The 25,453-nt window shown below is 39.4% G+C and overlaps 2 protein-coding genes and 1 pseudogene across 2 annotated transcripts; 1 reads left to right on the top strand and 2 right to left on the bottom strand.

Moving 5' to 3' along the window:
- Positions 1 to 4,577: 4,577 nt before the first annotated feature.
- Positions 4,578 to 5,998, top strand: LOC146461370 (BTB and MATH domain-containing protein 36-like). Its single transcript, XM_085086969.1, has 2 exons — positions 4,578 to 5,142; positions 5,994 to 5,998. The coding sequence occupies exons 1-2, from the start codon at positions 4,578 to 4,580 to the stop codon at positions 5,996 to 5,998; spliced, it is 570 nt and encodes a 189-aa protein (XP_084943095.1).
- A 4,069-nt stretch (positions 5,999 to 10,067) lies between these two features.
- Positions 10,068 to 12,366, bottom strand: LOC146461369 (uncharacterized). Its single transcript, XM_085086980.1, has one exon. The coding sequence runs from the start codon at positions 11,615 to 11,617 to the stop codon at positions 10,184 to 10,186; it is 1,434 nt and encodes a 477-aa protein (XP_084943106.1). The 5' UTR covers positions 11,618 to 12,366; the 3' UTR covers positions 10,068 to 10,183.
- Positions 12,367 to 18,536: 6,170 nt separating this feature from the next.
- On the bottom strand, positions 18,537 to 20,611 carry LOC146461368 (E3 ubiquitin-protein ligase TRIM71-like; annotated as a pseudogene).
- Between the last annotated feature and the right edge of the window lie 4,842 nt (positions 20,612 to 25,453).

The following is a 25,453-nucleotide window of genomic DNA, read 5'->3' as shown; positions in this document are numbered from 1 at the left end:
AAACAAACTTTCAGCAATGTCAAAGTACCGTGGGAAAGCAACTGTTAACAAGCTTTTTAAATTTATTTGTAGTTGGAAACAAAACAATGTCAACCTCACCGGTCTTTTGGCAATCCTTGAGAAAATTAGTGAATCCCTTGCTTCTATTGCTATGTATGACAAACTTGCTCCTATGTGTAAAGTTAGAAAACCGGTAGACTTGTTTCCACCAAAGGCTGTAAGTTTACACTGGAGTATTGCAATTACCTTCCGTCAAGTACCAAAGTTACTTTTATAGTTGACCAATCACGCCATATGGTCCAGATTTCTCCCTCTACAAAACGTTCCAGAACGTCGTTTGTGGCCGGATTTTGAAGTAGTTTTGTTGGGCTGTCCCAATAACTCCCAATAACTTTTGTCCTCTGGGAAGCTTGCAAACGGGCACTGTTGTGGCCTTGTCGGGAACGGTGTGTAAATATTCGACTTGGTGCCTGTGCGGCTCCAGCAACTGTGGAATGCGTGACAGTCTATCGCGCGGTGTAAAAAGGACTTCCAAGGGTATCTCGCGGACAGTTAACGACGATTGTGGAGAGGACAGTGAATCAAAATTGCTGCTTTCCCAAGCAGGTAAGATGTCAAATAATTGCAAGGTTCAGATTACACATTGTCACGGTTTTTAGGGCTCAGATCAGTGGAGGCGCCCGTTGGGAGTTGGGGGGAGTGGGGGTATGGGTGGGCATTGGAACAAGAAGGTGGAAAAACTCGCGCACATTGAGTCAAAGGAAAAATTTCAACAAGGCTCCTGCTAAGGCCTTGTTTTCTTTGGTTCCTGTGTTTAAATGCAAATGGTCCTTTCAGGACCTAAAAAAAACACTTATTCCCAAAACTAAAGTTGAAAAACAAATTCAGCTGCTCAGAAGCATCAGCATCAGGCCCGGCCCTTACCCTCCGCGAAAAACAAACAAACAAACAAACAAAAAATGGTAAGAAGAGAAAACGGTTGGTCCCTTGGAAGATTACAACTCCCTCTCTTGCTCTGAGTGTGTAGTCCTTTGTAGACAACTGTTTCGGGCTCATCAGCATGGCATAGCCATCGGGCATCCATCGAACGAGCCGAAACGTCAGGCTTGGCTGGACATGAAAAAAGATGAAAAAGGAGCACAGCTCGTCGTCATTATCATGTAGGTAGTTATACCGGAAATTTGGTTTGAATATGGCCCGGGTTCGATTCTAGTGCTCAGTTTCATAAGAGGGCTTAGTTAATGGTTGGTTCTCGTCCTTGCTTGGAGAGATTTCTCTCCGATTACTCCGATTTTCCCCTCTCCTCAAAAATCAAATTGAATTCCAATCTACTAATAATTATAGGGAATCACTTTATCATGCGCCTCTGGCTCGGGAGATTGCGCAAGTAATCCCTATGATTTTGACATTAAATAAATTACTTCACTTTAAATTTAAAGTTACAAACTAAAAAAAAGGAGTGTATCGTGCTCGCTCATATTTAAATCATCATCATCATCATCATCATCATCATCATCATCATCATCATCATTTTCATTTCAGAGCAAGGGCTATAACTCTGAAAGCTATAATCAAGCTGGAATCCTGCTAGCTAGAAGTTCTAATCATCCAAGGGACCGACCGCTCTCTCCTCTTACCTTTTTCTTTTCGGGCGCGTGCACGGACGATTTTTTTTACCAATTGGATTTTTTAAAATTTTCTCTTAGAAATAATTTTATTTTAATTTGTAGGTCCTAAAAGAACCATTTGCATTTAAACACAGGAGCCAAACAAAACAAGGCCTTAGCAGCAGCCTTGTTGAAAAATTTCCTGTGATTTTTTTTTTCCACTTTCCAGTTCAATTGTCCACCCCCTACACCCTCCCAACGCGCAACGCGCGCGGCTCCACTGATTTGAGCGCTAAGAACCGTGACAATGTGTACTGTGAAGTTTATAATCATTTGACACCTTACCTGCTTGGGAAAGCAGCAATTTTGATTCACTGTCCACTCCACAATCGTCGCTAACTGTCCTTTCTTGGCAAAATGCGAGATGCCCTTGAACGCCCGATAGACTGTCACGCATTCCACAGTTGCTGGAGCCGCACAGGCACCAAGTCGAATATTTACACACCGTTCCCGACAAGGCCATAACAGTGCCCGTTTGCAAGCTTCCCAGAGGACAAAAGTTATTGGGACAGGCCAACAAAACTACTTCAAAATCTGGCCACAAACGACGTTCTGGAACGTTTTGTAGAGGGAGAAATCTGGACCATATGGCGTGATTGGTCAACTATAAAAGTAACTTTTGTACTTGACGGAAGGTAATTGCAATACTCCAGTGTACATTCACAGCCTTTGGAGGAAACAAGTCTACCGGTTTTCTAACTTTACATATAGGAGCAAGTTTGTCATACATAGCAATAGAAGCAAGAGATTCACTAATTTTCTCAAGGATTGCCAAAAGACCGGTGAGGTTGACATTGTTTTGTTTCCAACTACAAATTAATTTAAAAAGCTTGTTAACAGTTGCTTTCCCACGGTACTTTGACATTGCTGAAAGTTTGTTTTTACTTTGTTTACGAAATCATTTGATGTATATTATGCCTTATCACTGGAATATAAAATAAATGTGCGTTAATCAACTGAATACTAAATTTATCGGGCCTGGATTTGTAGCTACCGTATTTGCATTTGTCTTGGAATTTGATCGCCCTGTTTGTTTGTTTGTTTTTTTTTTTTTTGGCGTGTAGCGTGTTCCCTTCAGAGCTTAAAAATCTCGAGATAAGAATGAACGAAGGAAGACGACAATATGCATGATATTGAGGATCTTCTCTTTATTTTTTGACGGTAAAATAATAGCGGAACGAAATAGCAATCTTGCGTCATGTACACGTGCGTGGTACTGTAGATATCTGCTCGGCGCGGCGTTAAATTACATATTTCACGGCTTGAACTACACGTCTCCTGTTTTCCACAAGTGTTAAAATAATAATGTTTTCAATCCAAAGGGATTGTAGCTTTGAGTACAAGACTGTTTTGATGCATCCAGGATTTCGAAACAGGTTTCCATCGGTAGATTTTACAATGTGCGGTTCTGTTCGGAATCGGGATGCTTCTTGTTCGCTTCGTGAAAGGTCGAAATTCCAGAAAGTACACTTCACGTTTCCGTCTCTCGACAGGACACTTTTGTCGGGCCGCCTTAGCAATTTTTACACAACAAACTATAAAGAATGGGCTTTAAGGCCATGCTAGTTTCAACTTCAAATTACATGTACCAGTGGGCTTTTGTTGCTGTTAAAGTTAGCTAAAATTACCTTATCCGCTAAAGCGCTGTAATAAGGGTAATTGTAACAGCCAAAAACAAGCAGTTTTCAACAGCTTTCTCAAAATAATTTAGTGATTCAGGGAGATCAAGAGTTCTGTTATGAGTGAACCAAAGTACATCGATAGATGTTATTGCGTTGATCTGAACGAGCGAAAAGAAAATGCATAATTTTATTGTAGTTTCGACGCCGCCGGAAGGCCAAAATGGCGTTTTTCGAACTTTCTTAGATTTTGAAAAAACTAAAGCGCTTCAGGTCCTTTGAATAGTATTTTCGAAAATAACTCACTATAGAGGTTATTTGGGCAAAATATGAGGAAATTGAAAATTTCACGACTGACGCCGGATTCTCGATATTTACAGACAGTGGCTCTTAATATTTGAAGCACTGTGCATTACATGGCAGTCATAAACTCGGACCTTCAAAAATCAGCGATTACGGGGAATTATATCGTCATTTACTCAATTTTTCTCGCATCACTTCGACGTATTTCAGAAAAGTGTGTCAGTTAAGGCTATAATAGCACACATTTTTCAACAAGGCGTGAGCGAGTGAGCTGGTGTGAGAGTTGGCAGGTATACCAAGGCTGTAATCACTTTATGTGAACGATTTCTCCGACGACACTATAACACGAGCCGAGTCACATCTATACGTGGAGGACACAACTGCCTTTGTAATTGGTGATAGTACTGACGATGTAGTATTAAACCTCGATGGACTTAGCTTTTTGAAGAAGTCTACTCTTGGTGCGAGCTCAACAAGCTAACTTTACACACTACAAAATCTGAAGCGATGATCATGCAAAGAAATGGATTTGTGAACCCCTTGTTACCAGTTATGTGCGGAAACTAAACTTAGCGTGGACAAAAAAAATTATTGGTTGTTATCAGGTATAGACAACAGATTTTGCCGAAAAAGCTGAATGCATTGGAAGACAGTGTGTACTGTATTCCTACATTATGGCTGTATTTATGACGTGTTACTGCGTTTGGGCTACCACTGATCAGACAGGCGGGGGTGTGGGTGGGGAGGGATGGGGAGGTCTGTTCCTCGGTAAGGGAACTAAGACTATTCACTTTGCTCGATCACACCGAGAAAGTGAAAGTTAAAGAAAATCTGGGAGGCGTACAAATGCGTCCAAAATTCGGCCGCTTATCAAGCCTTATAAGCCTGTTGTATTGCTTTTTTGACGTTCTCGTCAGTCTCGTTGCCGTCGCCAGGCGACCTAGGAATCTGGGTACGAAATTAACCGCGCTAACGATCTGTCAAAATTATGGCGGAAGCGGTCCCTGCTTTAGGCGATGAAATGGAGTCGAAAACACCATTTTCTCAGCCGTGGAGATCAAGTAACTTGGTTCTTGTGGTTGAAGGTAAAAAATTTCATGTTCATCGAGACGTGCTCATCGTTTGCTCGCCAGTGTTCGAAGCCATGCTGCCATCGGATTTCAAAGAGAAGTCCACGCTTGAAATTCCCCTACCAGAAAAGAAGGCGGAGGAGATCGAACAACTCCTAAAAGCTATTTACCCCGATAGGGAGTTTAGGATCACAAAGGACAACTGCTTCTTCCTCCTTACGCTTTCGTTTGAATATCAAATCGATGTGCTGAGGGCGCGTTGTGAGACTTTTATTTGCACTTGGTACAAGAAGGACATGACGGCAGACGAAGCTATGGAACTAATAATCTTAAGTCAAAAGTATCCGTTGAACGACAAAACAGTTCAAGGCTGTATGAAAAGATTTGTGTCCCAGGAAAAAACATCTTGGAAAGACCGTAAGAAACACAGGCTGTTCCCTGAGGTTGGGCCCGTGAATGCCCAGCGGATTGCAGAAGAAAAAGGTAGGTACTTCATATATTGGAATTACGGTAACCGAGTGACAAGGTAACAGAGTAACAGGGTAACAGAGTAATAATTAACAAATAATTATTATTATCCCGCAAGCACACATTGGATACGAGATGATAGACAGCCATCAAGGCGAGTAACGCTGATCATCACGTCAATCATCACCTTGATTAGGTTGATAAAAGCGACTTAGGCAACACAGTAACCAATGACAAAATGTAAAAGTAAATATTACATGCCACAATAAGTAGAATACGGGATAAAAAATTGAGTTGGGTGGTCGTTTCCCGAAAACAGAAAACAAAAGAATATGTCAAGCTCCTGGCCTAAAAAGTGGTCGCGGTCCCTTAAGAAATTTGAATGGTGGTCAACTTCGAGAGAGCTTTTGAAACAGTATTTAACTCAGAAACAAAAGGGTTGTTTCCAAAGTGGTCGCTTACTGGAGGTGGTCGCTTACAAGAAGTGGTCGCTATGAGAAAGTTGACTGTAGTCTCCTAGACAGCTGTTATTTGGCTTGTCACGCAATGCTCCTCCTCAAGCATTGAGTGACAAGCCAAACAGCTGTGTAGGAGGACTGTGTATGTTGCCCCTTATAGTGGTAGTATGAAAAGAAATAATGTCATCTATCATTTTGTTTGTTGTTTGTCAGTATATCTTTTATGTACTGATTCATTGTTTTTTATTATAATTTTATTTCAGAATATTCTTGCTCCTGCACTGTTTGCTGGTGTTGTTGTGGACAAACATCCAAAGGTTAATTTGATCCTGGTTTAACAAAGTACTTATCTTTTGCAGCATTTCAATGACCATACATTGTGTAATTCTGTTTTTTAACTCTTTGTAGCTTAAATTGGTTAACTATTTTAGAAGTATAATGAGAGTGGAATTATTAACCTCAACTCTTAAATTCAAAGAATTAGCCTATCACCTTGCCTGAATATTCTCTGTTTTAATTGAATCAAAATAAATTAACAAAGCAATGGATTCTCTTCTGTCTCAGCCTGTCAGTTTGAATAGTTTCAGGCAAGCTTAATATAGAGCTAAGAGCTATCTATAATAGATAAATAAATAAATAAATAAATAAATAAATAAATAAATAAATAAATAAATAAATAAATAAATAAACAGAACCAAGTATTTAAGGACAAAACAGTTCAATTATTTTCAAGACAATGAAATGATCAGCTGACAATAAAACATAATTATACATGTACTTGTATGTACTTTTGAAGGTGACTTCACTAAGTACTCTGTTACTTGGCAAATTTCGGCAAGGTTGAGAGACAGAGATCTTCTTGTAATTACATGATGAATTTCAGCCTGGGTGCAAAAGAATTGTGTGGGGCATGGTTGTCCTGCGATGAACCCTTTTTTCATTGAAAATATAATTTTGCCTGCCTAAGTGCACTTTGCACTTTGCACTTTTAACAAATTACCCAAACTACTACCTAGAAATGTAGAGAGAAAGAGTTTAGAATTTCTTAGTAGTGTTTCAGCAGGCAAGATCAAGAAATATTAGTTGTGTCAAATTGAGTTGGGAACTTAAATCATCTTACACTCATGTTACTTATCTTTAATTTTATGGGAACACTGAATGTTCCTCACGGTTTTTGGCCACAATAATCTCTTTTCGTTTGAAAAATGCATATTTTCTCTCCGCTGTGACATTAATTTTACTAAGATGGTTAAAAGTGAAGCACTTTATTTCCAAAAATGATTCTTTAACTGATTGGAATGGTCTTGCTCTATTTGGGCATGCACACTAAGCAGGGCAAAAAGCCTTCCTGGTTTAACCACAGTATACTCTTCTCCTTTTAGAGTAACAGTATGGAACATTGCCAAGGCCTTATCAGCTGTTTAGTGTAAAGCCTTTATTTAACAAAGGTAGTACTTACTAGTTAAAGGGTAATAAAATAGTGCTTTTGAACTTTGAGTATAAAGGGTACTGCAAAGAGCCTGTGATACCCCTTTGATGTATCGTACAGCCACGGTGGATTGTATTGTAGACGTTGATTTTCACAAATGAATATGATAATCCCACGGAAACAACAACTGTTAGTATAATTACTCAGGTGATTATAGAGATTCTGTTGATCTGATTGGTCGAGGATTGCGTCATATCCTGCTATAATCACCTCGCGCGAGGTGATTATAGCGGGAGCACTAACTTTCAAAATGGCCGCTTAGCTATTTGTTGACATTTCTGAAAAAGAAGTAAATAGGATGAAAGAAAATGCAATTCCGAAAGGCACTAAAGATGCAGCTAAGTCCGAGGTGATACTTTTCGAAGGCAAGAGATGAAAATTTTGCTAATTGTGATTAAAAAAAACCCTTGTAAATTGCATGTTGTCGATCTCGATGACTTAAAATGAAGACAACAAATTAAGTTAAATTCGAGCAAGATTTTCTTTATTAACAGAATGATTTCACAAAGAAAACGAGTTTAAGACAAAATTTGAAAGCATGGAAGTAAGCAAGATGAATAAATGTCTCTGTAAGTTTTACGTTTCAGTGACGAGAAAAGAAAACAGTTTTTATAATCTGAAAACTAGCTTGTTGTCGGTTCGAGCGGCTCTCGACCACCATCTAAAGTCACCGCCTCACAACAAAATATTTTCATCTGCGACAACCGTGTACTTGTTTAGTGAAGCCAACAAATGACTTAATTCCTACCTGAAGCAGCTTATCTCCGAGGGCAATTTATAAACGTCCGTTAACCGGCGAAGCCATCATGTCAACAAGAAATTGTGCAATAAAATGCTATCGCTAACACATCCAGGCTCGAGTTTTACGCCAAACAGCCTGGTTCCGCTGTGGTTCATCTCCATCTATTTTGGTAAACGGGTCGGAGAAACCCAACATTCATTCACAGAAGTCAGTGCTTCGTCTCAATGAAGCGGCAGTTAAAGAATACTGACATTCTGCTTGAGGCCGTGTGCAGTTTATCGATTGCGCATGTGATTTCGATTGAGCATGTGATCGGCAGACTGCGCGTCTCTGTTCATTGACGCGTGACGATTTGAAACAAACAAACAAAATCGACATTTTTCGGACGGTACTTGTTTTTCTCTGATAATCACCTGAGTAATTATACTAAAACAATTATTCGCCTTATTTACTTCGCCTTCGGCGAATAATTGTTAAATAGTACAGCATCAGTCACTACCAGCAGTGCCAAGTCCCCACCCCCCACCCCCCAGCCGGGTATTGATGAGACATTTTTCCTCAGTGTACGTCCTAGGTGTTGGGCATTTGTTCACACCAGAGCCGGGTGGGCTCAGTCACATGAGACATAATTCATAGAAGCATAAATGTGACAGTATTTTGGGATTGTAGAGGCCTTCATGGAATTAGTTGTCTAAAGCGAATGTTGTTAAATTGAAACATTTTCTGTTTGATTTCACACACTTTCGACCAGCACTTTTTGAAAATAATTATGTTCCTGTTGTTTCAGTTTAATTTCAAAAGGGAAATGCATTAAGTATTAATAAAATTGCTAGGCCTTCACTAGCAAGCTTGTGTTGCAATCAAGTACTGATTACTGGCTGATAAGTTGTTTTTTTTTTGCATTTCTTCTTATGCTCGTGGTTCCTTCTTTTATGTCAAAAGATTGAAGTCCAAATGCAGAAATAAAAGTTTCATTCCCACTCCCGAACTGGACAGCGTCAACCATAATTACACATCACACACATTTAAAAACAAAGGTAACATTTATTTACACCTCACTACATGAAATATTACAAATGTACTTGCAAGTAAATAAAAAGTGAACTCACTTGAAAATATATTGTGGAACAGATTTATTTACAAGCCCTTGCTTCACCCTACAATGTACTAATTTTCTTAAGCCGCCTGTTTAACAGGATTCAGCTGCTTAAACAGTTTTATAAGAGAAAGTGGATTTAAGGAATAATCTCGGCCTTTTGAGCCCTTAAAAAAAACATTCAATTAACAAAAACATAACAAAAACATAACTGTTTCGTAATACAGTAGTAATATTTATACAATGAACTGTGTAAAACTCGCGTTTTGATTGGTCTAGAGGAGTGTGTGATTAGAGTATAGACGCACGATTGACGTCATCGGGTGGTGTGACCAGCGCACGTGATCAGAGTCTAGAGTCCAGCCAGAGTGACTGGTCAACAAAGTTTTGCAAAATGTTTTTGCGAGTAGCGGAAAAACACAGGCAAATTTTCGCAGGAAAGGAAAACTGTCCGATAAAATATTGGACAAAGACCGTTGAGAGTGACCTCAGCCAGGTTAAAGAAAAATAGAACTTTGTTGTGACGTGAAAAGGAAGCAAATATTTGTCGAAATATGTCGCCGATAGAAATCCGGTAATGGCGAGTAATCGATTACAAATCGCAGTGAAGCGACTTACATGCTGTAATATTTTGGGGTCACGATTTCCTTCTGGAATAAAGGTTAGTTTTGAAATATTTTTAGTGAAATTCTTTCGGGTTATACTCTAATTTAAAAGATCACAATTGCATGTGTGTAGTAGTCTAAAACTGAGTTTGCTGGAAAGTTTTTGACTCAGCTCAGGCAAAGCGATGCTCGCTGACGAAATGTGTTGAAATGTCTTGGTTATTGCATAAAACAAATAGATTCCATTTTGCCGTGGGTCTGTACTCTGATAACGCACAGAGGACGTCAAAACGTGGTGAGAACATCAGTCACGCTACTCGCCTGCGGCTCGTAGCGTACTTCTTTGTTCTCACCACGTTTTGACGTCATCTGTGCGTTATCAGAGTACAGACGCACGGCAAAATGGAATCTATTTGTTAAATAATGTAGATGTAGTAGACTGCGATAAATGTCATGTAACATATTGTTTTAAACTGCTCCACAACACATTCATTTACAAAATCTCTCCAAGAAAAACAATCAAATAAAAGACATCACTTGAGATGTAACCTGCTACTGACCTCTACGAAACGCTACAAATATCTGTAACTATTTCTTCTTACAAAAATTCAGAAATTTCTGAATCAACAATGAGTATTTTGTCGATATTTTATCACAGGTGAGTAATCATATGAGCTCAAATATCTGGATTCGGCTGTTGTTAGTCTCAGACACAACTATCCTTCCATCACTAAGATTTGCTGTAGACACTGGCAAATTTAACTCTCCACTGCCACTGCCTTTTCTTCCAAACTTTGTTACAAACTTTCCGCTCAGCTCGAAGACCTGAACCCTGTGATTCCCTGAATCACAAACCGTCAGATGTCCGTCCCTGTTAACCGACAAGTAACCGGGAAAATTGAACTCACCCTCCTTGTTCCCCTCCTTACCGAATTTAAACGCAAAATTTCCCTCCAGATCAAACACTTTGATACAGTGATCACCCACGTCTGAGACTATAAAATACTGCTCCGTCTGGATGCAGTGATAGGGACGGGACAAAATGCCTTGTCCGCCAAATTTAAGTTTGAACTGCCCACGAGGGGAAAATATCTTTATTAATTTGTTACCTTTATCAGCGACAACAATATCACCGTTACTGGTGACAGATAAACCTTCAGGATTCTGAAGCTGATGATCAAGGTTTCCTTTGTCACCAAACTTGGTAAGAAACCCACCCTCCCTTCTGAACAATTGGACCCTGTTGTTGCCATACTCCGCAACTATGATGTTGCCATTGGTTTCAAAAGCTATCCCTAAAGGGCAGTTAAATTCACCCGGATTACGTCCCCTTCTACCAAACGACCTTATGTGGGTACCGTCACTACTGAATACCGATACCCTGTGGTTACTTAACTCGGTTACTGCTATTTCATTTCGATTATTCACTGCCACTCCATATGGTCTATGAAGCTTTCCAACAGACTCACCGTATTCTCCAAAAAATAGCACAGGTCTGAACCGCCTGGTTTGGAACGGAACCTTAAAAGAACTGCCACGGACATGAATTCCTTCAAACCCACTAATTGCTTTACTCTTTTCTTTTCCTTCTGCACCTGATTGCTGCGTCTTAATTTTGTTAAAAACAGTCTTTACAGAACCGACCCCCTTAGTGTTTAACATGCTATAAGTAAGTAGTTCTTTATGTTCAGTAAAATGAAACCTAGGGATGTGTTCAAGGTCACTTTTACCTTGGGCTTCCTGTTCCTGAAGGATCGTGTCAAATGTTTCATTAACTCCCAAGATTTCAGCGCTGGAACTTCGTCTCAAAAGTTGTCTGGTTTCCTCGATGGCTGATTCAATGATATGAAGTTGATTTTCAGCTTCGTCTTTTTTCAGCGCGAAACATTCGAGCGATACTTTCGCTTGGTTATCAACTGCACCAAAAATGTCCTTCTTCCTCGCTTCAATGATTGCCATCATCTGATCTGCAGTCGCCTGCACTTTGCTTTTTACATCAGCTGCTTCCACCTGAACACCAATGCTGCTTTGGTCGAGTTCGCTGATTTCATTTCTCTTTTCTTCTGATTTCTTGTCAAGCGATTCTATCAGGGACTCCATTCGTAGCCTGTGTTCACTTGCTCCATCTTCCAGAAGCACTTTGGTGTGACCTAGCTTTGTGAAGTGTTACAGCACAAAAATTGCAAATGGCGACTTTACATTTCTTGCAAAAGAACTTAAGCGCTTCGTTTTCGTGGCGTTTAATCTGGCAAAACGCTGGTCGCTTTAGCACGTCTCCAATGTCCTGATCTTGAAAGTCTTTTATCGCCAACACTCGATGGTCTTTATTTGCTCGGATTATATTATGTCCCGTGATGCAGTCTTCACACCAGAAACCACAGCACTGGAAACAGTAGAAACAGTTGGCGCTTCTCTTGTCGCAGTTTCCGCATTTCACGCCAGTTGTGTTGCACTCTTTAATGGCTAACACATCCAGGAGGCTGTTTATTCTTGGTGGGAAACTCGCTGGGATTTCCACTTTCTGGGAGCCGAGTTTCCTTGCGACATTCTGGACATGAAATAGCATCTTGACTTGAACTCGTTCGATGAATTTCGTTCAGACATTTAAGACAGAAGCTGTGCAAGCAAGGCAGCTGTTTTGGCTCGGTAAAGGGGCACATACAAACAGAACAGGATACTTCATCATGAAGATTATCGAGCAAAGTCTTAACATCCATAATAAAGGACGCGAAGCGAAGGTTTGGAATTCAAATTGATGCAGTTGAGAGATCAATGAATTTTTGTCTGGTGGCGGGATGTTATTTCTTATTAGATTTGCAATACCGGTATTAACCAATCACAAAGCGATCAATGCGTTGTTTTGACGTATCATCGAAAAATAATGCTTTCAAAAATATCCTGAGGAATTGTTTATTATGCGCTCAAGAAGGCATAACCCTTTTTAAGAAGCTGTCAAGATGTTTTCATATCAGACTGCCTTAGGGCAATGTTTGAGAGATTTACTAATTTTTCTGCGTCTGTTTTCCTTTACACTCGTCAGGTTTTATCCTTTAAAGTTGGCTTTCTTTTTGTCCCAGCAGGTGTCTCGTGTCCAAGCGATGTAGCGCGTCTGGTTTAAACTGTAGATACCTGCACCCCATATCAAATTAAAGCTATCAAACTACACGAAGAATTTTGAAAATAAAGTGAATTGTCGAATTTTTCACGACCTTTAAATGCGAGCGTCCGAATCACATTTTGAAAGCTACAAGTCAAAGCGAATTTTATTTTTCGCAAATTTAATTTGCTCCTTAGTTTCCGGACCCAAAGCGCTAAAAAACGTGTCTGCGTTTTGCCATATTCAATCGCAGTGAAAAGTTACAGAACATTTTCGAAATAGGATAAAAAAAATGTAGAGTGATCCTACAAAAATCGCTCTCGGAGAAAAAATATTTTGAAAGAAAAAATTCGCAGACACGTTTTTGTTGTTTATATGTTAAACTAGCTACTGTACAAATTTGAAGGCAAACGAACAAATTCCCTTTGAGTTTTTGCTCTTTAAAGTGTCCCCTCCAAGTAAAAAAAAATTGATTCGAGAAAACACTGCTAAACATTCGGCAATTCATTTATTTCAAACTTCTTGGAATAGTTTGATAGCTAGCCAGCTCTATAAGCTTTAATTTGATATATGGGTTTAGGTATCTACAGTTTAAACTGGACGCGCTACATTACCGCTATATCGCTTGGACGCGAGACACCTATGAAGGTACACGCTGTCGAAACGTTTAACTTTTAGCCTTTCGGTGGGGAGTAGGGTGAAAAGAAGAGCCCCTCTCCGGCCTTCCTTCTTGACCCTTTAGTGTAGGAAAGCCATTACAATACTACATTGAATTGGCTTTCCAGGGCATGTATATAACTGAAATTTGTTCTGTATTTGTTCTATTATTTATTGCTGATTAGACCATTGACGGCAGTTACTAATTTTTACAATACAATGCAGTCGAACCTCCCGTAAGCGACCACCCATAATGTCAAGGATATGCGGTCGCTTACGCGGGAGTCGATCGCTTACCAGATATCAGACCACAGGGGATCTAAATTTCGGGTAATATGCATATGGTAATTGCGGAGTGGTGATTATTGTTTGTATCTCACAAATTACTCAATACAGCGATTGAGACAATTCTTGTGAAAGAAACTTGACTCTTTTATTACTCCAGGTGGCGCTGTCTAAATTTTTCAGGGAATGGAACATCAGCAAAAAGTTAACAATTCTTTTATAAAACCTATGATGTGTGTGGTTTCAAGCATTAAAAACACCAACAGGCCTGTAGGTTGCAAAACAATCCCACACTTGTGCGCCCATAAGTTTGGAGCTAACCATCTGACTGCTGCAGGACAGTTCAAAGCACTTTATACTCTCAGAGGCCGCGCGTGTCATTAAGTATTAAATCATTACCAGTGTACGACAGCTTAACACGCTGGACTCTCCTACAAGGGGTTCAACCGATCTGATTAAAGTTTATTTCAGTGTACAGTATAGTGCATGTGTATTTTATCAATTGTTTCACTGCTAAACTATATCGGGAGACACTTCCAGTAGCTCCAACTATGAGATTTACGGCGTCCGCTGTAATGATGTGGCCAATATAATATTACAGCGACACATTTTTCAATTTCCGCCCGTGAGAACTGCAGCAGTTTGTGTGTAAAGTGGTCGCCTACGGGAGGTTAAAAACAATTGAAAATTTTAAACAATCATCTCTAAAAGTGGCCGCTTACGAGAGGTGGTCGCTTACAAGAGGTGGTCGCCTACGAGAGGTTCTATCTATAGTGATTTGACTTGAAAACTTTCGGTATTTTGGAAAAGTGGTCGCTAATGCAGGGGTAGTCGCTTACGAGAGGTGGTCGCAAAGGGAGGTTCGACTGTATGTAAGACTTTAAAAGCTCTTTTAATGTGCCGTCTCAACTTCTATATTTTCTGAGACGTGAATTATAAATTATAAATTATGTGTGTTTGAAGAACAAACCGCAGCAAAAAGCGAAATCGTTCCAAATATCGCATTTTTCAGTATTGCACTTGTGTTTTGATGTTAAAAATCAAGGGAGTTGTAGCCTGTTTGAAGGTTTCTTTTTAAGTTCCAACTTTTAGGGGTTGCGTCCTTCAGTTTCATTTTTTAGGCGTGGCTCGATCCTGAGACACGCTCTTCCAAAACGTTTCGACGCAACCACTTCATTCAGTTGCCATATAAAAAGTATATCTAAACAAACGAGAAATGTTTTTTGTCAAAACCACAGCGCCAAGATGTTTAGAGATGCCGGATGTTTTGTAAACCTGGATCCAGGATCAGTAAAATACTTGACTGACGGCACGACTGATCCTTACGGCAGTAAAACAGACGAAACCAAAAAAGTTGGATATAGGCCTGGAATTCTGTAATCATTTCCAGCTTCTACTCTCTTGTGGACGGTAGACAAAGTGTCGAAAAACCGAGTGTAAATACAACACTTTTTTAAAACATGATGTTTTCGAGATGTCAAAAACAGAAGGATTTGACAGCATATCAGTGTGGGCATGGCCTCTGAATCTGATATGAAGTAACTTCAGATATATTTTTTTTATTATTATTATTTTTTTAACAAATTCTACAACGGCGGGGAATTCGACAAGACTGAGGGTACTTTGTCCTGCCTGACTATTTTCGACATGACAAAAAACGGAGGGAATTGACAGCATATCAGTTTGGGCATGGCCTCTGAATCTGATATGAAGTGACTTCAAACACTTTTTTTTATAACGGCGGGGAAATCGACAAGAGAACACTGTCCTGCCTTTCTATTTTCGAGATGACCAAAACGAAGGGAATTGAAAACATGGTAGTGTGGGCAAGGCATGAAAAAGTGCCTGTCATACTGCTCTGGGAATTCCCCAGCAGGGCGTAAAAAAGTGCCTGTCATATTGCTCTGGGAATTCCCAAGCAGGGCGTAAAAAAGTGCCTGTATTGCTTTGGGAATTTCATTTAAAGTAACTTCAAACACATTCAGTTTATTTATTTATGGTTTTATTTTATAAATTAGCTAATGGCGGGTAAACAGAGAAGAGGACACTGTGTCCTGCCTTACTACACCTACCTACCCAACCTGTCCTCAAAGTGATACTGAATTTAAAACAATCCAAACCAACAAGTTGGGCAAAAAGATCAAAATGAAATCAAAAATTAAACGTAAGATCAGCTAGAGTGCTACGCTAAGTTCGTTTGTTGTCTGCATCAAACAGGCAAGAAAAATACGGACGGAAAAATAAACTTTTTCCACTTGGTTTAAGATTGTTGTTAACATCAGGTTCGTATGAAACATTTTGTTGTGTTCCATTTTTTTATCCTCTCAGAATGACAGACTAAAATGTAAACTGGCCTTTCGTATCTCGTTTTCTAATAGAGAATGGAAGTGCAGGTTCTCTGATGTGCTATTGCCAAACAAACAAACAAACAAACAATTGCTCCGCGTAAAACAACAGCACAAAACAAAGACAATTTTGTGTGATAGCTGTAATTCTTTTTGTTGTTTATACTATGTTTCTCTTTGTATATTCGGTTTTAGGAAATGTATTGTGCCATGTCTGGCGCATTTAAATATTGTTCGTTAATTTTAAAATATGTTACTCCATTGCTAGTATAAATTCGAATCACAACTGTAAACGAACTCACAACTGATGATGATCGTTGAACGATCGAAACATGTCTTTTTACAAACTCAAAGTGGTTGTCCATTTTTTCAAAAAATGGAGAAATGCTTTATTGTTTTTTAAAACCAAACTTAAAACCTTCACGGGTAACTTGAAAGCGTTTTGATGCATAATTATCTAGACTTGCGATCTGCATCAAAGAGCGTTCAACAAGAAGAAACAAAGCCTTTTAATCTTCTATTACAGTGGGATCCCGCCCTACGACCACTTTTTTGTGCCGCGAACGAATTGGAAAGTCCAGTTATAGTTCCTTGATTTTACAACCTCGTTATTACGACCATATTTTCACGGCCCGATGGTGGTCGTATTAACGGGGTTCCGCCTTATTTCATTTTAAACATTGCTGTGAAGTACATGGTCGGTGAAACATGTAGTGTTCACCATGTCGCAAATGTGGAAAAAAGAAAAACTCTGAGCCTCTGACGGGAGTCGATCCCATGCCCTTCCTCATAAACAGGTCGGACGTTCTAACCACTGAGTGTTTTAAGAGACTCGTGGAAAGCCAGATCATTTATGACAGTCTCTTATTCTCGACCTATCCCGCTATGATAAATCAATTTACATGCTCAATGGCCTACGAGCAAGCTCGCCTTCTTGTTCCTTGACCCCGCCTAGGTAAGCTCACTCACACACGACCAACTACGCCCTCATGAAACTGTACAGTAGCGACATTATGTAGTCTTACTATGATAAAAAGTGCAATTCACAGGAGGCAGCGTGGTCGAGTGGTTAGGGCGTCAGACTTGGAATAAGGAAGTCCCTGGAGTTGTTTCTGGGTAGCCCCGGGTTCAACTCCTCGGCTTTGTTTGTCAATAGCCAGCTGGTCTGCCTCCTGCCAGCTGGGATTCTTAACCATGTTATGTTCTATTTGAAATAATTATTTGTTTCTTCCTGTTTTGTTTTATTATCCCTGAAAAGCTCCAGGAGGATTATTATGCGCAGTAAAACTATCTGTATGCACAGTATAAGAAGCACCACAGGGCGCGTAGCGTAACCTGTTAGCATAGCGAAACTTAAAATAGCACGTGAATAAATCAGCAAATAAATATTATTATTATTATTATTATTATTATTATTATTATTATTATTATTATTATTATTATTATTATTATTATTATTGTTGTTGCTGTTGTTGTTGTTGTTAATATTATTGAACGAGTGAGCATTGTTTAGCTCGGAAAATGGTGAGCTTTAATATATTAAAAAAATTGTATGAATATCTTGGCTTTTTTCTGGACTGAAGTAGAACATTTGACATTCCAGGACAATGATGCTAGACTCTTTAATTGCCTCCCAAAAGTTATTAGAAAATGCAAAAATTACAGTTTTTTCCTGAGACTGTCCAAGACTTTACTGCACTTTAATATTTGCTTACTTGTTTTTCAATTTTCCATTAACTACATGGGTAATTTAATATAAAAAGTAATAAATATTAGATGTGTCTATTTTGTGCTTGGTAAATTTTGCTAGACTGAGATTACGATTAGGAGCACTTCGTAATGTAAATCTAGCCATCAAGTAGTGATTATTGGCTGATATTTGTTTGTTTTTGTTCTCATTTTCGTTGTTCCTTCTCTGATGTCAAAAGATTGAAGTCCAAATGCAGAAATAAAAGTTTCATTCCCACTCTTAACTGACAATCATCAAACATAATTACACATCACGCACATTTAAAAACAAAAGTTACCATTTATTTACACCTCACCACATGGTATATTACAAACCTACTTGCAAGTAAACATTAATTTACTTATGTCACAAAAAATTCTGTCCCTTGTAATGTTAATTTTATTACACTGACATGCTAAAAACATTCAAAAGAGTGAAATCACTTGAAAATCATGATATTGTAGAACAGATTTATTTACAAGCACTAGCTTCACCCCACAATGTGCTAATTTTCCTAAACCGCCAGTTTAACAACATTCAGCTACTTACAGTAAATTATATAAGAGACAATAAATTTAAGGAGTAATGTCGGCCTTTTGAGCCCCTAAAAAACATTTCATTAACAAAATCTATGTTACAGTAATAATATATAGTGTAGATATAGGAGAATGCAATAAATGTCACAACATATGTGTTTTTAACTGCTCAACAAGTCATTCATTTACAAAATCTCTGTTGCCCAAGAAAAACAATCAAATAAAAGACATCATTTGAGATGTAACCTGCTACTGGCCTCTAGAAAACGCTACAAATATAATTATTTCTCAAAATCGTCTTCTTACAAAAATCTAGAAATTTCTGAATCAACAATGAGTATTTACTCGATGTTGTTTCACAGGTGAGATATTATATGAGCTTAAATATCTGGATTCGGTTGTTTAACCTGTCAGACACAACTATCCTCCCATCACTAAGATTTGCTGTAGACACAGGATAATCAAACTGTCCATTCCCACCGCCTTCTGTTCCAAAATGTGTTACAAACTTTCCGCTCAGCTCGAACACCTGAACCCTGTGATTCCCTGAATCACAAACCATCAGATGTCCCTCTCTGTTAACCGACAAGTAACGAGGAGAATTCAACTCACCCTCTTTGTTCCCCTTCTTACCGAATTTAAACACAAAATTTCCCTCCAGATCAAACACTTTAATATAGTGTTCACTCCCGTCTGAGACTATAAAATATTGCTCCGTCTGGATACAGTGATAGGGAAGGGACAAAGAGCCTTGTCCGCCAAATTTACGTTTGAACTGCCCATGAGGGGAAAATATCTTAATTGTTTGGTGACCTTTATCAGCCACAATAATATCACCATTACTGATGACAGATAAACCTTCAGGATTGTAAAGCTGGTGATCAAGGTTTCCTTTCTCACCAAACTTAGTAAGAAACTTACCATTTCTACTAAATACTTGGACCCTGTTGTTATTTTCGTCCGCCACTATAATGTTGCCATTGTTATCAAATGCTATCCCTGTAGGGTAGTTAAATTCACCCTGATTACGTCCCCTTCTCCCAAACGATCTTAACTGGGTACCGTCACTACTGAATACCGAAACCCTACAGTTATTGAAGTCAGTTACTGCAATTTCATTTCGATTGTTCACTGCCACTCCCCATGGGAAATTAAGCTTTCCAACAGACTCACCGAATTCTCCAAAAGATAGCACAGGTCTGAACCGTCTGGTTTGGGTCTTAACCTCAAAAGAACTGCCAGTCGGACATGTTTTCCTTCAAACCCACTAATTGCTTTAATGTTTTCTTTTCCTTCTGCACCTGATTGCTGTTTCTTAATTTTGTTAAAAACAGTTTTTACAGAACCTACCCCTTTAGTGTTTAGCATGCTTAGTAGTTCTTTATCCTCAGTAAAATGAAACCGAGGGATGCGTTCAACGTCACTTTTACCTTGGGCTCCTTGTTCCTGAAGGATTGTGTCAAATGTTTCATTAAATCCCAGTATTTCAGCGCTGGAGCTTCGTCTCAAAAGTTGTCTGGTTTCCTCGATGGCTGATTCAATTATCTGAAGTTGATTTTCAGCTTCGCCTTTTCTCAGCGCGAAACACTCGAGCGATTCTTTCGCTTGGTTATCAACTGCGCCAAAAATGTCCTGCTTCCTCGCTTCAATGATTGCCATCATCTGATCTGCAGTCGCCTGCACTTTGCTTTTTACGTCAGTTACTTGCACCTGAACATCAATGCTGCTTTGGTCGAGTTCGCTGATTTCATTTCTCTTTTCCTCTGCTTTCTCGTCAAGCGATTTAATCAGAGACCCTATTCGTAGCCTGTGTTGATTTGCTCCATCTTCCAGAAGCACTTTGGCGTGACCTTCGTGGAGTGTTACAACACAAGCGTTGCAAATGGCGGCTTTACAGTTCTTGCAAAAGTACTTTAGCGCTTCGTTTTCGTGGCGTTTAATCTGGCAAAACGCCGGTCGCTTTAGAACATCTTCAATATCCTGATCTTGAAAGTCTTTTATCGCCAACACTCGGTGGTCTTTATTTGCTCGGATTATATTATGTGCCGTGATGCACTCTCCACACCAGAAGGCGCAACACTGGAAACAGTAGAAACAGTTAGCGCTTCTCTTGTCGCAGTTTCCGCATTTCACGCCAGTGGTGTTGCACTCTCTAATGGCCAAAACATCCAGGAGGCTGTTTATTCTGAAGTTGGTGGGAAACTCGCTGGGATTTCTACTACCTGGAATCCTAATTTCCTTGCGACATTCTGGACATGATATGACATCTCGACTTGGACTGGTTCGATGAATCCCGTTCAGACATTTAAGACAGAAGCTGTGCAAGCAAGGTAGCTGTTTTGGCTCGGTAAAGGGGCACATACACACAGAACAGGATACTTCATCATGAAGATTATCGAGCAAAGTCGTTATATCCATAATGAACTATGAGGAGGCGAAGCGAAGGTTTGGAATTCAAACTGATGCAGTTGAGAGATCAATCAGTGTAGTTTTGTATGGTGACGGGATGTTATTTCTTATCATACCGGTATTGACCAATCACAGAGCGGTCACTACATTGTTTTGACATCGAAAAATAATGGTTTCAAAAATATCCTGAATTTCTAGGAATTGTTTATTATTCGCGCAAGAAAGCATGACCTTTTAAGAAGCTTTCAAGATGTTTTCAAATCAGATTGCCTTAGGGCAATTGAGTGATTTAATTTTCTGCGTCGGTTTTCCTTTAGACTCGTGAGTTTTTAACCTGGCTTTCTTTTTGCCCCAGCAGGGGCGTAAATGAGACTTTAAGTCAACCAAGAAAAAGGTTTTGATTTCCAATATCACGCTGTCGAAACACGGAATGAAATCGAGCTTCTTGAAATGCACACAATCTTTTTAGTATCTATCAAAGCTTGTTTGACAGAAACGCGTTTGTTGTTGCAGGAAATGGTTATTCAGCTAGCCTGTGAACAAAATCCTTGGTGGGAAGTACGGTGAAAAGAAGAGCCCCTCTCCGGGCGGCCTTCCTTCTCAACCCGTTAGCGTAGGAAAACCATTACAAAACCGTGCATTGAATTGGCTTTCCAGGGCATGTATATAACTGAAGGTTTATTTCTTGATAAGAGAAATATATTATTTGTTCTATTTATTGCTGATTAGATCATTTACGGAATAGGATTCGGTGCTTTTATTTTCGTTACGCAAAAAAAGAGTTCCTGATTTTTACAGTACTGTATATGTAACACTTCACAAGCTCTTTTAGTGTTCCGCGTGTCGACTTCGATATTTTCTGAGACATGAACTAAAAATTATGTGTGTTCAAAGCACAAGCCGCAGCAAAAAGGTAAAATCATTTTAAATATCGCATTTTCAATTATTTTGGACGTGTGTTTTTGGTGTCAAAAATCAGGGAGGTTGAAGCCTGTACGAGAGTTTCTTTTTAAGTTCGGACTTTTAGGGCTTGAGGTGTCGAAATGAGATTCCTACAAAAGGTACGTCCGGCAGTTTCATTTTGTGTGCTTGGCTCAATCCTGAGACACACTCTTCCAAAACGTTTCGAAGCAACCACTTCATTCAGTTGCCATATAAAAAGTATATCTAAACAAACCATAAATGTTTTTTTGTGACAAGCCAAAAGATGACAAAAACTCGAAACTCCGAATTTGGCAAAAGTACAGCGTCAAGATGTTTAGAGATGTAGGATGTTTTGCAATTGGCCTGGATCCAGGATCAGTAAAATAGTTGTCTGACGGCACGACTGATCCTTACGGCAACAAAACAGACGAAACCAAAAAAGTTGGATATAGGCCTGGAAGTGAAAACGTATCAAATGTAATAATTTCCAGTCTCTACTCTCGTGTGGATGGTAGACAATGTGCCGAAAACCCTAGTGTAAATGCAACACTTTTAAATATTTTCGAGATGACAAAACTGGAGGGAATTGAAAACGTAGTAGTATGGGCATGGCGTAAACAAGGACCGGTATTGCTATGGGAATTTGATTTTAAGTAACTTCATACACAATTATTATTTCTTTGTTTTTGGTTTTACTTTTAAATTCGCTAATGGCGGATAAACAGACAATAGGACACTGTGTCCTGCATTACTAGACCTACTTACCCACAAATTCCCAAAGTGAGACTGAATTTAAACCAATCTCAACCAACAATTTGGGCAAAAAGATGAAATGAAACCAAAAAGTGAAATGTAAAATCAGCAACAGTGTTCCGCATGCAGAAGGTTAATGTGGCAGACAAATTTGTAAGTTCGTTTGTTGTCTGCATCAAACAGGCAAGAAAAATACGTCTCCCCATTTCCGGCGTTCGCAATTCTTCAGCAGTAACCGCTGAATCTCGATCAGTGGGCGCGCTCTAGGAAACAGTGGTAGGTTCCACGTAGCTGCTTGTTGGTTACGTGGTCTTTTCAACTTGTGTCGAGTGCTGCTCAATACTCATTGGTTGCAGCACTGTGGTTGAAAGTCCTAAATATTGAGCTTGGACTAGCTCTGCTTTGGGCCTTTTCTGTAAGAAAACTAGAAAAAGTTCTGTCATGTCTTATGGCCATATATTATACACGATTTTTCCTTTTTTGATTTTATAAAAAAATACTGGAAGTCACAATTATATCAAAAAATATCAAAATGTTATTTTGACAATTGATAACAGTGAAGATACAATAACTGCTTTAATACCCGAAACTAACGCATAATAAATTCTGCGTATTGGGAAAGTGAATTTCATATTTGAGACCAGTTTTTTTTATAATCCCTTTCAGAGAAAGAGCTAAAGTTCCACGAGGAAAATCGATAAAAAAGAGTAAAGATTGGATTAAAGAAAAGAAGGAGAGAAGAAGACGGCAGGAAAGGTAAGGGAAATCTTTGTTACTAAAATGATGAAGTGATGTTAAGGGCAGTTTGGAACACAGAAGGCCTTTATTTAGCACATTGAAGTAGTGTCATTTGTGCTCTGTTACATGAAAAAGTGCCCTTCATTTTGGCTAATTGGAATATACTTATTCGTTTTCGTGAACGAAGAGATGAACTTCAATTATTTTTTCTTAATTCTAGGGAAGTGAGGCCAGACTCCAAGTACACGGGACGAAAAAGAAAATCCACCTTTTGATTGGGACGCAAGCGAGGAATTCCCCCATCATTAATTCAGGCGAGGAAAATTAAGCCGGTCGTGAATGCTTGCGTTACGGTAATCCACTTGGAATAGAATGGTCATTTACAGTTCTGGGAATGTATATGGTCACATTTGACGTGGAAATAATCCTTTCACGTGTACTAACAAAAAGACAATCTTTATAATGACAAAGAGATGGGAACTTGTTATAACTGAACGTAAACGAGAGGGACGAAGATTGTTTGGCAAAAGCTGTGTTACGAAAATGATAACTTGCTAGACCTTACCATTGTGAACCAAGTTGCAGGCGACATTGACACATTTGTACATGACACTCAATAAACATGTCTCAATTCGTCAGTAGTTCTGCTTCCTTGTTCATATGTCTTAGAAACCCCCAGTTCTTGGTGGAGCTGCCAGGCCAACAAGGTTTAAAAATCCTAGTTGGTTTCCTCATCCCTACCCCCTACCCCCACCCTGACCTACCAGTCCACCACCACTCGGTTCAAGCACCTTCCCGCCTTCTTCCTTGGTGCCTGGAGTCTCCAGTGGGGAGAACTCCCCCCACCCCCTCCCCCCAAAAGTCAAACATTGTGGTTGCAGACAGGTTTGCCGAGGTCTGGCTTTAGGAAAAGAAAACTCTACTTTATTTTCATCTGATTGGTTGTCTTCTGATCCATTTCCTGAGACCAGTTGGCCTGTTGTTGCGTTTAACTTTTTGTGGGACCAAGCAAATTTTGAACCGAGTTTAGAACTGCAAGACCGTACTCCGCGCCGTTTTCACCGTGTCATCGTGTAGGAGCGGTATTAAAGAAAGGCTTGAAAGAACGTGAATCATCCGTGTGGTTCATCGTCTCCGTTGAAACGGTACCGCACCATGAACAACAGCGAACTCGGCCAGCGTATGTCGGGTTTACAGATCCTGGTCCTAACTTTGAATCCGCTGTGAGATCCAACAAAGCCGTCTGGGCGCTTGTGTTTTTAGGACCACTCTCGTCAAATATCCACCGTATTCCACCATACAAATGCTAGAACGAGAAACCGCAATGTATGTGCCCATAGCGATACGAGAATTTGACTTCCAGGGGTTTCCACACACTGAAATAAGTTTCCCGAAGGAAAAACTTTGCCTCTTGCTCATTCCTTTTTGAACTGCATCTCGGCGATAGGGACGAACAACAACAACAATCTTTATTTGTACTCTTGCCTTATGTAAGGTTCATTGCAAAAATATTAGAATTAAAATTAGAGTACTGGCTGCCTGGAAAAACCGCTTGGGGCTAGAGGAGCCAGGCAGCCAGTTGATATCGGGACGAGGTTACCCATCTATAGAATGAGCTGGCTAAACGGTAATAAACTGTGGCTGTGAGTATTAAGGGTACTACAAAGAGCCTGTGATACTCCTTTGATATATGGTACACTGTAAAAGCAGACCAGTTAAGGTAACCTTTTTAAAAGGTTATAACCGATGCAATTAGGTTATTTTAACCATCAATTAATCGGTTAAATTCGATAACCTATTCAGTAATGGTTAGATTAACCAATTAGTAAAAGTTACTTCAACCATAAAAAAATTGGTTGAACAAGGAAATTGTCAAAACAACCTTTTTTGTTGGTCAAAATAAACCAAGTAAATACTGTCTATAACGATGTAACCAATTGTGTTAGTTGTTTTAACCAAATGGATGCTTTCTAAAAAAAATCGTTGAATGCATCTAATCAGGCTAAAACAAAGACAAACATACAAGAAACGTTTCTTTACTTTCACTGTCAGACCGGAGTGTTGTTTTGAGGTAGTAACATGCCTTTGTGAGGATGAATACCAAGTAGGACAAAGAAGCCACAAAAACTACAACTGTTACCACTTTCACATATAAATCACTTGGTTCTGAGCATGAACAAAGATTTTCATCAATATCTGGTTCAGTTCCCGCAATTTCCATTGGAATTTATTCCTCTTCTTGCCGTAATTGTTCTCCATTCACTCCATACACTATTGTTTCGGTGAATGTAAATTGAACTCTGCGTGATCCCGGGAAGACGTGACTGGTAGGAACATGGCTTTCAATAAACTTAAACTGTACGTTGGCACCCACGCAAGTCACATTTGCCAGAAATGTGCAGATCATTACTGTAAACTTCAATCAAATGACTTAACATCACGGCAAGAGTGTAAAAAGCGGGG

Source organism: Pavona decussata, unplaced genomic scaffold (genome assembly GCF_977016875.1).
Source record: "Pavona decussata unplaced genomic scaffold, jaPavDecu1.1 SCAFFOLD_199, whole genome shotgun sequence".
In the NCBI taxonomy this organism is placed as follows: Eukaryota; Metazoa; Cnidaria; class Anthozoa; order Scleractinia; family Agariciidae; genus Pavona; species Pavona decussata.
The sequence above is the reverse complement of the archived record's forward strand: the minus strand, read 5'-3'. Positions and strand labels throughout refer to the sequence as shown.